The sequence below is a fragment of the Chrysemys picta genome, chromosome 20 (genome assembly GCF_011386835.1).
Source record: "Chrysemys picta bellii isolate R12L10 chromosome 20, ASM1138683v2, whole genome shotgun sequence".
Taxonomy (NCBI): Eukaryota; Metazoa; Chordata; order Testudines; family Emydidae; genus Chrysemys; species Chrysemys picta.
The window spans coordinates 14,516,471-14,531,780 of NC_088810.1; the positions used below are offsets into that span (position 1 = coordinate 14,516,471).

At 60.1% G+C, this 15,310-nt stretch overlaps 1 protein-coding gene across 4 annotated transcripts in view; it reads left to right on the plus strand.

Annotated features, from left to right (window-relative positions):
- Window positions 1-12,185, plus strand: part of LOC101944909 (zinc finger protein 628-like) — a 45,657-nt gene extending 33,472 nt beyond the window's left edge. For all 4 annotated transcript variants that reach the window (XM_024107067.3, XM_065574146.1, XM_065574147.1 and 1 more), the window contains exons 5-8: window positions 198-389; window positions 998-1,099; window positions 8,576-10,075; window positions 10,798-12,185. In XM_024107067.3, coding sequence (XP_023962835.2) covers window positions 198-389; window positions 998-1,099; window positions 8,576-10,075; window positions 10,798-11,537 — 2,534 coding nt within the window. In that variant the 3' untranslated portion in view covers window positions 11,538-12,185. The remainder of the gene's footprint in view (window positions 1-197; window positions 390-997; window positions 1,100-8,575; window positions 10,076-10,797) is intronic.
- The last annotated feature ends 3,125 nt before the right edge of the window (window positions 12,186-15,310 follow it).

Here is a 15,310-nt window from a genome sequence, read left to right on the forward strand (position 1 = left end):
ACGCATGGGGGAGATTTTACCCTGGACGCTCCCTGCCTCCCCCTTTATTATATGGGGAGAGCCAAAATCCAGCAGCCAGAGGGGAGCGGTGTCCCTCCTACCCAGAGCCAGGTGATGGGGAGGTAAAAGGCAGACCCATATAGGGCTGAGCAAAGCAACGCACTGACCATCTCCTTCTAACCCCTTCCTTACCACAGCTCCGCGCCAGGCCTCCAGAGTGGCCCAGGAACCATCTCCCCAGGCGGCTCTGGAGCTCCAGGGCGGCACCAGCAGCCTCGACGAGCAGGCCCAGCAGCTGGATGTGGAAATCAACGAGCTGATCCAGCAGTGGGAGCTCAGGCCTGAGGATGAGGAGTGGAAGGACATGGCCTCTTCCATGCTGCTGAAGAGTAGGTGCCCTCGGAGAGTGGTGCCCATACCCCTGTGGGCTGGCCAGCTCCCCCATCCAGGGAACTTAGAGCTGGAAGGGCCCTGTCAGATCACCTGCGGCCACAGCAGGGTGGTTCCCTACAGACCGTCCCCAGGGTTCTGTCCAGTCTGGGTTTAGATGCTGCCTGGCCTAGTCCCACTCCAGGAGCCAGTTCCCCCAGCGCCAGAGCTCCTAGCAAAACAGAGAACATCTGCTTTGTTCAGACACCCCCAAGGCTCCTAGCTCTCCCTTTGCCCAGCGCTAGTCCCTCTCCCGGCCCGGTGCTGCCACCCTTCGGTCTGGCTCAGGACTGTGTAGTAGCTCTGCTGCCAACATGCCACTTCCCATTCTTGCCTGCTCTCTCAGAGCCCAGCAGCGTGAAGATGGGTCCCAGGCCAGGGTTGGGGAGAGGAGCGAGGCACTGAAAGTTTCAGGGATATGCCCCTTTCCCCAGAGACCCACCTGGGTGTGGTTTGCCTTCTCCCCTGCGTCTCCCTGCCCCGTGGCTTTGGCAGGGCCAGGCGTCGCTCTGAGCTCCTGCCCTGATGAGAGACGCTCAGATTCCCACCCAATGTGCTTTCTGCGCAGGTAAATGGTGCCGGGGTGACCCCGTGGACCTGGACTACGAGTTCATCCGGGAGGACCCTGCCTACGACGCAGACAGGGTGGAGAGCGAGGCTCGGGAAGCAGGTGATGGGGGAGAGGGTGTCACTGGGGTGACCTGAGTCCTGCCCAGCCCACCTGGCACAGCTCAGAAGGGGCTGTTGGGCTTCTGCCCTACCAGCACCGGCAAGGCAGGAGGAGGGATGACCTGGTCTGATCTGCTGCCGTCACGGTGCTGCCCAGCTCGCTGAGAAGGGCCCTGAGTGCAGCTGGGCACCTGGTAGAGGGAGATGGCTGGGCAAAGACTCGGAGGTACAGGGCATACCTGGCTTCCTGCTGGGCTCTGTAGCTGGCACATGCATACGGGGATCCCTGTCGGAGCCTGAGGCAGCACCTTCCTGCGGGGGGCAGGGGGGAGAGCAGTGGCCTGTCGTGCACAGATCTGGAAGGGCCTGGGCGAATGGAGGGATCTGGGATGGGGGCTCAGCAAGGGAGGCACAGGTGGGAAGCAGAGTGATCTGGGGGTTGTGGTGCTCTGCCTGGCACTCTCCATGCTCTGCAGCGGCTGCGCCCCCTTGAGCCTGGGATCCCGAGGTCAGGGGAGTTGGACACAGCGGCCTTTGGGGCTCACACAGAGGAGCTCTGCCCTGTGTCTCAGGGAACCCTTGCCCAGCCCTGCTCGCAGGAGACCCTGCCATTTCACTAACCACTGAGCTCGCTAGCTTCTGAGCGACCGGCAAGGGCCGAGTCCAGCCGTGTGTCACGTGCCAGATGCAGCATTTATTCACTGCTTTCTGCCCCAGGGCTGCTGGGTAAGTGCAGAGCTCGCTGCCCAATGGGAGGGGACGTGGGAGCTCCAGCTGCAGAGGCAGCTCTGCCCCCGCCGTCTGTCAGGATAACACGGGCAGCAGGAGGCGCCCCGTGGCGTTTAACGCGCAGACGTCTCTGGAGGGTGGATGCTTTCAGTCTCGCAGGTGACACTTGGGTGTACGTGTCAGATTGTCTCCGGGGTTGGTGCCACGGGGCGCTGGGAGCTTTCCAGAGCTAGGCACGAATTACACTAACCGCGGCTGTCGCAGGGAAAGGCCTGGTAATCCATCTGGGCAGCGCGGCCCTGGAGCCAGTGACTGAGCCACAACCCAGGCGACGGGGCTCCCGCCCCGTAACTGGGAGAAGATTCCCAGCCCCATAGATCTCACCATGGGAAAGAACTCCCTGGTGTTCAGCGTAAACTGTCTCTGGTCATCACATCCTATCCTCTGCGCCTCATTCCTGCCTCTGCAGAACCTCAGCCTGGGCCCCAAACACTCCTGCCCCTCTCCCCACCTCGCCATGGCCTCCGCAGGCCCCTCTGTGCTGCAGCCTCCACTCCCCTCTGCTGAGATCCTACTCCAGCCTTCTCCCTCACCCCCAGTGCGAAACACCTCCCTGCCCATCTAACACTGACTTCCTGTGGCCCACCCAATAAACTGGCTGTTGAGGGTACAAGAGCTGTCTCCTCTGCAGCTCCCCCAGCTCCTGGCTCTAGGACAGAGAGGGTCATTTGGCTGCTCTGGGAGCTAGTTGTAGGGGTGCTTTCTTGTGTGTGTGGCTGGACACCAGGCCACTGAGCCAGCAGGAACTGGGCATTAAATGGGGACCAGGAATCCAAAGGTCCCAAATCCCTGAAGCATCCAGCCCATAAAGCCCAGGGCGTTTTAGGTTAGAGCAACAGCAGTAGGCTGTGCCGTGGTGTGCGTGTGCTCTTCCCGGGCCCGGTGGAGAGCTAAGCGTCTCTCCAGAGTCCTCGTGGCTTTGTTGTTTCTCGCTCTCTTGATTTTTGGAACCTTTGGAGCTAGTTGGCGCTGCCGGTTCTCGGTGTCAGATGAGCCCATTATTTCGGAGCCCTGCTGACTGTGCTGGGGAAGCATCAGAGCCACTTGGAATAGAATTTTTTGAACAGGAAAGAGCTTCGGCCACGGAGGCAGCTGTGGAGCTGGGCTGGGTTTTGGGAAGTCGTTGTCATAGGATTATTTTTTTAAAAATAGCCATTAAGTGTTAAAGGAAAAGCCCCCTATAACAGCGAGGCTGTGCTGGCTGAGCAGAATGTAGCAAGAGGGCCTGATTTCCAGCAACGTACGCCCGGAAACATGCGTCTGCGCTACACATGCAGATGCCAGAATCGGGCAGGCAGTTGCCACGGTCGTGCTGGTAAACTTCCGTTTATGCCTCTGCCTGGCTCTTGGCACGCAGTTGGATGCACAGCTGTGGTGACTGCCCAGCATGCATTGCGCTCCCAGCCTGGGATTTCCCAGAGCCCCCAGCTTTCAGCGGGAGCCGGGTTAGACAAGTGCTGAGCGCTCCTGCAAATTCTGCCTGGAAGCTAGGAACCAGGCAGGAAGCCTCCACCCACTCAATCTGATCTAGAGTGCGCCTGGGCGAATGCACGTCCCCACTCAGCCGGAACTTGCCTCGGGACCTGAAAATGGTGCCATTGAACGTTGTGCTGGAAAGCGACACCCGTCAACTTCTCGCATGCTGGGGATGAATTGATGAGAGCGCTGACAGCCCCTGCACTCCAGTGCATTCAAATGGCAAACTTCTCTGTACCATCAGCTGTTGGCTTCCTGTGTGGTTCATCCTCCTCGCTGCGTTTAGACAGACTGTTCAGTGGCGTTTCTCTCCTGGGCGATTGGCCATGCTGGGCTGGGTGCTACCTGGCACGTTTCTCGGCCTGCATGAGGCCCGTGTAGAAGGAAGTAGCTTTGTTATGAGATTGCTCCCTTCTGAGCTGCAGCTGACCGAAAAGTGTCTGGCTGCTGCGATCCTGCTCAGCAGGTAGCCGGGCACCTGAGAGCTGCTGGGCTAATCTGCTTTCAAGTTTGGCTCTTCTCGGGGTCAGGCCCAGTGTGCAAGGTGCTGTCACCTCATCCATCCCGGACGCCAGCTCCGGAGCAGCCTGTTTGCTTTGCGTCCTGCAACGAAACCAAAACCAAAACCAGGGTGATTCTCACTAGCTCTGCCGAGGGGAATGTGATTCCTTTGTACCAGGCCAGGGGAAAGTTACCGCTTTGTCTCCAGCAGCATTGCCTGTGACTCTGCCGCTACCCAGGGGCTGTGCCGGACTGTTTTGTTCACCATTAAAGTTACAAGAAGCTATTCTGGTGTGAACAGCTGTAGCCCTGTGCTCCTGGGGTCCCTGTGCCACGCATGGGCTACTCGGCTCAGCAGAGGTCCCATCACGAATGTGTGAGGCGTGTTTAACAAACCCAGGGGCCCTCTCGGTCCGTTGTGTCCGTGAGCGTATAATGCTGCCGTTCGGAGCTGGTCGTGTTTCCCCTGCTTTGCGCTGCTGTGAATGATGGGACAGGGCAGGGGAGGGTGTGGCCTAGTCACTGGAGAGTAGTAATCGTGTGTTGCAGCCATAGGCCTTGGCCCAGATGATGATGATGAGCTTGGTATTGCGGCCCCAGCCCCGTTACACAGGCACTGGACAAACCTGTCCACGGTGCCCTTCCTTGCCGAGCCCTTTCTCCTCTCCTGCATTACCCCAGCGACTGGGACCTCCTGCTCCCTGTAGCCGAGGGCAGATCTCCTTTCCGCTGACAGATGCCGTGGTGCCCACACAGTGAGTTCACATGCAGCTGCTTGCTCAGAATTAGCGAATGCTGATGCCACAAGCACGGGTGTCTAATTGTGTTTTCACAGCTGGTGCAGATATTCCTGCTGTCACCATTTGGGAAGCACTAGGGGAAAAGCCCAGCCAGCCAGCGGGCTGAGACCCCAGTTCAGCAAGGCAGCGAAGCTCATGGTCAGTCCCAGAGGTCATCAGGACTCCTCCCAGGCTCAAAGCGAAGGAGTCTGCTCCCAAGGCTGTAGAGTGTTGGGGAGCTGGAGTCTGTTACTTGCCTGGGTCTCTGTTTGTTCCCTGACAGGGAGGCCCCAGACTCCGTGGGATAGAGCAGGACTTATCTGCCAGGTGCTGGAGCTCCCTGGAACACACGCTTGAAAGAGCCCTTGGCTCCCTCAGGGCACGTCCATGTGGGAAGCTTCCCCACTGTGCTTAAACGAGTACAGTTAGACTGGTGCCCCCTTGTGGCCCCTCTGACTCCAGGATAAAAGTGACTTTGGAGGGCTTTAGCTAAACTCCTTCCAAAGCGACATAAGCTGAAGGCCCCCCCTTATCCCAGCATGAGCGTTAATAGGGAGTGGGGGCCATATGGCACGCTGGTGCAGCATTCACCGGGGTGGGGCGGGGGCGTATGGTGTGCCAGTGCAGCATTCACCAGGATGGAATGTGTATGGTGCGCCGGTGCAGTGTTCAGCACAAGGGGGAATCTGCATGGTGTGCCGGTGCAGTGTTCACCGTGGGGGGGATCTGTATGCTGTGCTGGTGCAGCGTTCACCGCAAGGGGGGATCCGTATGGTGTGCTGGTGCAGCGTTCACCAGGAGGGGGGATCCGTATGGTGTGCCGGTGCAGCGTTCACCAGGAGGGGGGATCCGTATGGTGTGCTGGTGCAGCGTTCACCGCGAGAGGGGATCCGTATGCTGTGCTGGTGCAGCGTTCACCGCGAGGGGGGATCCGTATGCTGTGCTGGTGCAGCGTTCACCGTGAGGGGGGATCTGCATGCTGTGCTGGTGCAGCGTTCACCGCGAGAGGGGATCCGTATGCTGTGCTGGTGCAGCGTTCACCGCGAGGGGGGATCCGTATGCTGCGCTGGTGCAGCGTTCACCGCGAGGGGGGATCCGTATGGTGTGCTGGTGCAGCGTTCACCGCGAGAGGGGATCCGTATGCTGCGCTGGTGCAGCGTTCACCGCGAGGGGGGATCCGTATGCTGTGCTGGTGCAGCGTTCACCGCGAGGGGGGATCCGTATGCTGTGCTGGTGCAGCGTTCACCGCGAGAGGGGATCTGCATGCTGTGCTGGTGCAGCGTTCACCGCGAGAGGGGATCTGCATGCTGTGCTGGTGCAGCGTTCACCGCGAGGGGGGATCCGTATGCTGCGCCAGTGCAGCATTGGGCCGTGGGGAGGTGCGTATAATGCGCCGGTGCAGCTGTCACTTTACATTCACACCTGGCTTATACCGGTATCGCTTTCCCATGTAGACGAGTGCTCATGCGTGGAGCCTGGACTGTGGCTGAGCACTGGCACAGAACGGGGCCCTGAACTGTGCGCCCAGTGCCGGGGCAGCCCAGGCTGTTCTCTGGGCAGAGCCAGGAAGGGCCTTACTGCAGAGCTGGGGTTAGGCTCCTGCCACCCCTGTGACCAGTGTGGGTTGGTGGCGAGGATTCCCCTACCTGGCTAGGCCGGGGCTGCCCCTGCTGAGTGAGGCTGTGCATGAGCAGTGCTCGCTCTCTTCAATCCAGCTCCCCTTGGAGAGGAGCGTGAGACCCACAGCTGTGGGGAGGGGAAAGGGACAGCCAGCAAGTTAAAGACGTATGGGCTGGATGAATGGACTATAAGGTGGATAGAAAGCTGGCTAGATCGTCGGGCTCAACAGGTAGTGATCAATGGCTCCATGTCTAGTTGGCAGCCGGTTTCAAGTGGAATGACCCAGGGGTCGGTCCTGGGGCCAGTTTTGTTCAATATCTTCATTAATGATCTGGAGGATGGTGTGGACTGCACACTCAGCAAGTCTGCAGATGACACTAAACTGGGAGGAGTGGTAGATACGCTGGAGGGTAGGGATAGGATACAGAGGGGCCTAGACAAATTAGAGGATTGGGCCAAAAGAAACCTGATGAGGTTCAACAAGGACAAGTGCAGAGTCCTGCACTTAGGATGGAAGAATCCCATGCACTGCTACAGACTAGGGACCGAATGGCTAGGAAGCAGTTCTGCAGAAAAGGACCTAGGGGTTACAGTGGACAAGAAGCTGGATATGTGTCAACAGTGTGCCCTTGTTGCCAAGAAAGCTAACGGCATTCTGGGCTGTATAAGCAGGGACATTGCCTGCAGATTGAGGGACGTGACCGTTCCCCTCTATTCGACATTGGTGAGGCCTCATCTGGAGTACTGTGTCCAGTTTTGGGCCCCACACTACAAGAAGGATGTGGAAAAATTGGAAAGAGTCCAGCGGAGGGCAACAAAAATGATTAGGGGGCTGGAGCACATGACTTATGAGGAGAGGCTGAGGGAACTGGGATTATTTAGTCTGCAGAAGAGAAGAATGAGGGGGGATTTGATATCTGCTTTCAACTACCTGAAAGGGGGTTCCAAAGAGGATGGATCTAGACTGTTCTCAGTGGTACCTGATGACAGAACAAGGAGTAATGGTCTCAAGTTGCAGTTGGGGAAGTTTAGGTTGGATATTAGGAAAAACTTTTTCATTAGGAGGGTGGTGAAGCACTGGAATGGGTTACCTAGGGAGGTGGTGGAATCTCCTTCCTTAGAGGTTTTTAAGGCCCGGCTTGACAAAGCCCTGGCTGGGATGATTTAGTTGGTGTTGATCCTGCTTTGAGCAGGGGGTTGGACTAGATGACCTCCTGAGGTCCCTTCCAACCCTGATATTCTATGGTTCTATGACCCCTGAGGGGAGGGACTTGGGAGCTGGAGGTGGATCCACCTGGGGGCTGCGCTGCCTGATGCTGAGCCCACAGCTGGATGTGTCAGGAGGTAGCTGATGAGCCACAGGGAGAACCAGCAAGACAGCTGGGCTCCAGCCGCCTGTCTGGTGGGGAAGTGGGGAGGGCAGGGGCTTGGCAGGCTGTACCCAGCGCCCTGCTCAGGGATCCAGGTGAGCGCTCCCTGCCCACCCCCACCCCCAGCAGGAGGAGGCGTGCAAGGGGGGCGGTAAATGTGAGCAGAGCGAGGAAGAACGAGGGAGGGAGGCCAGTGAAGAAACGTGCTCTGTGGGGAAGTCAGCTGCACTGGGAGATCGGGTAGGTTCTGTTCCCAAAGTCTGGGGAGAGTTTGTGGGTCCCTTCCTGTCTGGCTGCATCTGGTGGGATTCAAGTGCCTTGTGGTCAGTCTGATTGTTTAGGTCTGTGGCTGAGACTCCCATCTCATGTGTAGACCCTTGTCCTGAGATCACCACATCTTCCCTGGGCGAGGGCTCTGCTCCAGGTGTCACCATCTGAGAACCTCCTAGCTGGAGCAGGACAGAGACTCAGACAGGGCCTTGGCAGCGGTTCCTCTGTGACCCATATGCAGTCTCGGACAAATACATCTTGGGGAGCAGCAGCATCTGGCTCTGGGTCTTCAGGCACTGTCCTCCATCCCCACTGGACGCCTGAGCGCTGTGCTGGCCCAGCTGGCAGGAGCGGGGTGGTGTTAACGCGGGGGCATGGGGACAGTGCCCTCATCCCTTGTCGGCATTTGTCAGGGTCGAGGCCTGTGTTTAACTCATCCACCAGCGACCAGCTCTGGGCTTGGCTGCATTCTGATCTCCCCTCTCCGAGGCGCTGAGAGCAGGGTGCGGAGGGCAGCCGTGGGCTAGTGGTGTGGGACTGAAGAGCAATTGGGTGAATGGCTGAACTGGGCCGAGAGCGTAAGGGGTGGGGGAGGCTGAGGTGTCAGCTAAGCTGCTCCGCCAGATGCAGCCCCACCAGGATGGGCATTTCACCATGTGCCTCTCTCTGCAGATGATGAAGAGGGCCAGGCCGGCAGCCCAGCAGTGCCACCTTCCTCACCCTCCTCCCCTGCCCAGTCCTCGGAGGCTGCCCCGGACAGCCAGGGGGGCTATTCCCTGAGACCCAGGGGCCCTGTGGAGAAGCGTTCAGCAGAGGAGGAGGAGGGAGACACCCCTGCTGGCTCCATGGAGGAGAGCTCAGCAGAGGAGGAGGAAGAGGGAGACTCCCCTGGTGGCTCCACGGAAGAGAGCTCAGCCGAAGAGGAGGAGGAGGAGGAAGAGGCTGAGCCCTCTCCCCAGCGGCAGAGGAAGCGGGGTCCCCAGGGAGGGACGGCTCCACGTGTCTACCCATGCCCCACCTGCGGCCAGAAGTTCGCCAACAGCAGCAACATGCGGAAGCACCTGCGGATCCACACGCGGGAGGCACTGTACTCGTGCCACGCCTGCGGCAAGTCCTTCACTGACTCCTCCAACCTTACCAAGCACCAGCGCGTGCACAGCGGGGGCCGGGAACGCCCCTTCAGCTGCTCCAAGTGCCCCAAGGTCTTCGCCTCGGCCCCCGATCTGCAGGAGCACCTGCGGCGCCACGAGGGCATCCGGCCCTTCCCCTGCATGGACTGCAAGCGCAGCTTTGTGTCGCAGGCAGAGCTGCTGGCGCACATCCGCAGCCACGTGGGGCAGCTCCGGGCCTCGGCCCCCAAGCCCTTGCTGCGCTGCGAGGACTGCGACAAGAGCTTCGCCAGCCCCATGCTGCTGCGCCTGCACCAGCGCCGCCACAAGGCCTTTGTGTGCGACGAATGCGGCGCCGTCTTCACCCTCGAGTTCAAGCTGCTCTTCCACAAGAGTCTGCACAAGGGGCCGCAGACCTGCGCGCGCTGTGGGGTGCAGTACACGGGAGGGCACTTCTGCCGGGCCCAGTCCCAGTCCCGTGCCTCCCAGCCGGGACACAACAGTGCCAGGACTCCGGAGACAGCGTCACTCGTGGTCAGAGTCCCTGACTCTGTGCCGGCAGCAGGCTCCACCCCGGCCAGGCCCCCAGCCCCATTAGCAGACGGGCCCTCAGGCTCTGCCCCGGCCGGGCCTACAGCCCCACTAGCAGCTTGGGCCCCAGGCTCCGCCCCAGTCCCACTACCAGCCAGGCCCCCAGGCTCCACCCCAGCCGGGTCCCCAGGCTCCGCCCCAGCCAGGCCCGCAGCTCCGGCCCCACTAGCGCCTGGGGCCCCAGCCCGAGCAGCAGTGAGGCCCCACAGCTCAACCACATCGATGACCTCACTGGCCTCTGTCTCAGTCCCTTTGACCATCCCTCCCTCAGACCCAGTCACAGGAGTGATAAGTAACGGCCTGATCCTACTGAACCCAGCAACCTTGCCCCCGGGCACCAAGATCATCCTTCAGATCCCACCCCAGATGGTTGTGCCCCCAAGGGACACGGGCACGGGAGCCGGGAGTACCAACGCGTGTACTCTGCAAGGACCAGTACCCAGGAGGATGCCAGAGCTGCGCCCAACCCCAGGTACCATATACTGACACCAGGGCACAATGCTTAGCTATTGGGCAGGTTGGCTCCTGCTTCTCAGCCTCTGCTGTCGGCCTCCCTGCAGTAGCTGGGCCCCGGAGCAATTCCCATGCGGCCCCATTCGTTACAAAACCTCAGTGTGGCTTGTGCCGACAAGATGGCTGCCAGGGACAAGATGGCCACTCTGCCTTCCTGGCTAGGACTGGGCCATGCCCTGTGCTGAGCATGGAAAGGGGGGATGTGCCAACCACAAAATGAGCTGATTGCCTCCCTGCCTGGGGGGGCTGGGTTCATGTCACTTGGGGTCCTGGGCCCAGGGAAAGCGCTGGAAATACAGAGGATTGCCCCAAGCACACATGCCTTTCTGAGCAACGGAGGCTCTACCATGGCTCTCCTTGCCTAGAGTTGAAGGGAGGGCAGTGAAGGGGGCCTTTTAAGGAGGAAAAGCTGGGGGTCACCCCCAGAACTCCCTGCTGGAGTCATGGGGGTGCACAGATTGATGGGACATCAGAATTTGGCCCTCACCCCCATTGGGAACCCCTTTCCATGGGGTTCGGGGGCTGAATCCTCCGTCTAACTGCTCTCCCCTGGCAGAGCATGCTCTCTCCTGGGGGCTGAGCCCTCACTGCCTATTCAGAGGGGCTCTTATTTGGACCATGAAGGGTCATCTTCCCCCACACACACGATGCTCCCTGACCTGTCTCCTCTTCTCTCTGCAGCCAAAGCTCAGCGGCCAGCAGGAGGGCAGCTCGGTGATCTCACCAGCAGGATGTCAGCAGAGAAGGGCAACGGGCCACACACTCCGCCAGTGCCAGCCCCATCCCAACCCCTGCATCCCCCGCCACCATCAACCCCCCTGCACTCCCCACCACCATCAGTCGCCCTGCAACCCTCACCTCCCTCAGCCCCACCACTGCTAGCTCCCCCACGGCCCCTGCGCCTGATGCCGCTGCCAGCCCCACCACCCCCCTCAGCCCCTCCACAGCTGCCAGCCCCCTCAGAGGAGCTCTGGGCTGAGCAGGGAGCGTGGCACAAACCCTATAACTTCCGCCAGTCCCAGCCCCAAGGGAAATACACTGAGGAGGGAGCAGGGGAGGGCAGTGACCCTGGGGGAAGCTCTGGGGAGGACTGGGCAGGGGAGAGCGGGGCTGAAGAGGATGAGGAGCTGGAGCCTGTCCCACAGGGGAAGAGGCAAGGGCGGCCCCCCAAGAAGCAAGCGCAAGGCCAGTCCCCGAAGAAGCGAGGGTGGCCCCCCAAGAAGCGAAGGCGAGGCCGGCCCCCCCTGGGCCCCTACATCTGTGTGGTCTGTGCCAAGCGCTTTGTGTACCAGCGGTCGCTGAAGCAGCACATGCGGCTGCGCAGGCACTATCCCTCCTGCCACCAGTGCCACAGCACCTTCAGCGATCTCCACCAGCTGCAGCTCCATGTGCTCAGCCACCGGGGGGAGGGCATGGCGTGAGCAGCCATGATGTCTGGCCTGGCACTACGGTGCCCAACCATCCCCCCAGCCCCTGTGCGGGGACCCTCAATGCAAATACCCCCTTGCTCTGCCCCTGCACTCCCACCCCCTTGCAGAGCAGGCAGCTTGTTGGGCTGTTTGGACTGAGCGGTCTGACCATCCTGGGAGATCTTGCACCCCAACATCTCTTCTTTGGCCTGGCCGCCTATGTGCCATTCTGCCCTGGCACCCATTGCCATCCTCAGGTTGGACTCCCCTGTCTCTCTGGGGGCAGGGCAGGGCCTCGTCTCTCATGAAATGCTGCTGCCTCAGCTACTCCACTGCATAAAAAGCAGCCCTGTGGCTTGGGGGCTGCGTGTCCTTTGTGCGTCAGTGGTTGGGGCAGGGTTGGCAGCAGGCCTAAGGCAGGGGCCCCTCTGCTGGGGTGGAGGGCAGCTCTTTCCCTCTCCCCCTTCGCTCCTTGGCCCAGGGTATCACCTCCAGGAACTGGGCTCAGACCAGGGACTTATTTTTTCATGTCCCCCTGTATGGCAGAACTTGGACCCAAGAGTGGAAAGGCCCCTGCCCAGCCCCTCTGCCTTAAGGAGTCAGGTGGAGCAAGAGACACACAACTGATTTTATTTGTTATTAAAAATGTTTGTAAGCTAATTGTTGTATTTGCAAGTCCCCCGCCCTGTTCAGCACACCAGAGCCAGTCTTTCATGAGGCTGCTGGATTCAGGTGCCTTGGGTTTGGGGAGCTCGGCAGAGCACTGGTCTTCCCAAGCTGCTGAGAACCTGCCCCAGTCAGCACAAGGTCCCCAGCTGGGCTCCCCCAACCAGTGTGTGTGTGTAATTGTGTGAATTGACCCTTGTGGGGGGGCTCCTGGTTCCTGCAGGGCCTATGCCCTGCTGCTCACATTGCAAAACCCCTGCCAGTGCTGGTGGTTGAGCAGACATTGCCATCTGTTCTGCTGGGTTTCAATTGCAATGGGGGGGCTGCTCCCTGTAGGGTTCCAGGAGGGGTCGTGCTCCATGTCAAGACATGTAGAGGGGGACTGCTGGTGTGCTGAGAGCTCCCAGGCTGGACTGGCAAACAGCCCCAACCTAGTATGAGTTACTTGGGGTAGAATGGCAGCCAGAGGCCCCAGCCATTGTCAGGCCTTGCACAGACTTAGTAAGAAACCAGCCCCTGCCTCAAAGAGACAAGATCAGAGGTGGGAGAGGATGCAGCTGCCAAGAGGGGTCAAGTGAAATGGCATGGTCACACGGTAGCTCAGTGGCAGAACTGGTTGGGAATTGTCCAAAAATGGGTTGGGGGGGGGGGGGGTTGTTTAATGCCAAGTGACAGGCAGAAGCTTTTTGTGGGAAGGTGTCTGTACATAACATACGCAGGGTGGGATAGTTCCAGGGCATAGCCCCATGGTGAAGCACCCAGCTGGGATGTGCCTGATTCCAAGCAGGGACTTGAATGTGGCTCTCCCACATCCCAGGGAGGGCCCTGGCCACATGGCTGTTGGCTGTAAGATGCTGCCATTTGAATGCCTGGAAATGCAGGGGCCTCCCTGGTTGATATCGCGTCTGTTATTGAACTAGGAACTCACCCACGAGCAAGCTGTGTTTAAATGTGTCTGGGATAGCACCTCCTCCCGTTGGTTCTGCTGCTCCCAGCCCGGTTCTGCAGCCTCCCTTTGTCAAAACGGTGCCTTCCTCCTTGAGCGTTTGGTTGGTTTAAGCCAAGCTGGGTGTTGTAGCTGGGACTCCAGTGTGACACGGCACGTGGCCCTGCAGGCCAGGCTGCCCTGGTGGGCCGTGAGGTGCAGAGGGGAAAAGTTGGGGCTCAGGCTATTTGTCTCAGGTGTTTCCAGTGCTGAATTGATTATTTGTATTATGGTTGTGCAGGAGCCCTAGTTACAGTCCAGGGCCAAATCTCCAGCTGCTGCTGGGCCAGGCAGGCACGTCCAGCCCACCTCTCCTGGTCCAGGATGTCCTCACCTCTCCATCTGGGGTGGGGCTACCAGCAGCCACAGAGCCCAGGGAGATCAGAAATGACCTGATTGCCTCCTACACTGACTCAAAATCCCCTTGCTGGCTCTTCTGTTTTTCCCCTTAACAGTTAGCGTCCGAGCTCCTAGTTTTCTTAGGCCTTGGCTACACTCGCGGATTCACAGCGCTGCTGCGGCAGTGCTGTGAAGCGCGAGTGTAGTCGCGCCGCCAGCGCTGTGAGAGCTCTCTCGCAGCGCTGCAAGTACTCCACCTCTCCAAGGCCTTGGCTACACTGGCAATTCACAGCGCTGCACTTGCTGTGCTCAGGGGTGCGAAAAAACACACCCCCTGAGTGCAGCGCTGTAAAGCACCAGTGTAATCAGCGCTGCAAGCTAGTCCCCTCGGAGAGGTGGAGTACTTGCAGCGCTGTGAATCCGCGAGTGTAGCCAAGGCCCGAGGGGACTAGCTTGCAGCGCTGCGAGAGAGCGTGTAGCGCTGCAGGCGCTGATTACGCTGGTGCTTTACAGCGCTGCACTCGGTGGTGGGGGGGGTTCACACCCCTGAGCGCAGCAAGTGCCGCGCTGTGAATTGCCAGTGTAGCCAAGGCCTTAGTGGGGAACCCAGAGCCATGGCTCCTGTTGCCCAGATCCTCCATCGAGCCATCTACCCCACCCAGGTTCAAGCGGAGAGGGAAATACGGGTACCGGGAACTGCTGAGGCAGAGGGGAGAGCAGCAGGCAACGCAGCCGGGAGTTGGCCGTGTGACACAGAAGCCCCAAAAAGGCCAGCAGGGCTAGGGCCAGGGCTGCCTGTGGCTGCAATACTCGTGACAGCTCAGCTGGTATCCTGTGCTTGGCTAGCGGCCCCCCGCTATCACAAAGGGACACGCTGGCGAGCGCTGGGCAGGGAGCCGCCCGCTGCATCCTGGGCTGGACAGATTGCTGGGGGAAAGCGTAGAGACTAAAACAACCTGGCTGGGCTATGGGACACGGAGGGAGCCGGAGCGTTGCTGGGCCTTGTAGCTGTCTCAGGGTGTGAGCACCTGCTGGTGACAGTCACTTGGCCGGGGCTAAAGGGCTGCCAGAGATGAGGTGGGGAAGGAAAGCCAGCGCCGGCAGGGCACTGAGTGGGGTTTGCTTCGGGCTCTAGTCTCTGCTCCCACGCCAGGGCCCATGCTGGAATAATTCAGTCGGGGAGCAGGGTTTTGCTGCGCGTACTTTAGAGGGGGGATAGAGAATGTCGGCAACGTACATGCGCGGTGGGGTGCAGATGGGGTTATGGGAAGTAGTTTGCGGGGGTGCCTGCTTCATGTCATCCCTGCAGGGCAGCATTGCTGGGGTTCAGGGGCAGGTGTGCCCAGCTCTGCCCCTTGGCTGCCAGAAGGGCGGGGCTGGCGGAGGCTGTGTAGCTGTCAGCTACGGCGAGGGGGTGTTTATGGAGCAAATCCTCACACAGGCTCCTGCGAAATCCCCCTGGGCCTGAGGCCAGGCCCTGCTGCGGGGTAGCAGCCCCGGCCAAAGCACTGCAGGGGCAGGTGCTACTTACTGGGGGGAGCCAAGCCCATCTCCCCAGAACCCCACCCCTTCCTGACTAGAGCCTCGCGCAGGGGGGCTGAGAGCCACTGAACCAAACCATAAACCTTGGATATGATGGAAACCGCTTCAAGCCAGGGGGTGTTGCAGCCCGCCCCCCTCCCCCCCCCCCCCCCGGCAGCCCGGCTTCCAGCACCTACAGCCATGGGCACCATGGGAGGGCTGGGCTGGGCTAGGGGGCTGCCACTGTGCCAGGGCAGCAGGACAGAGCATGAAA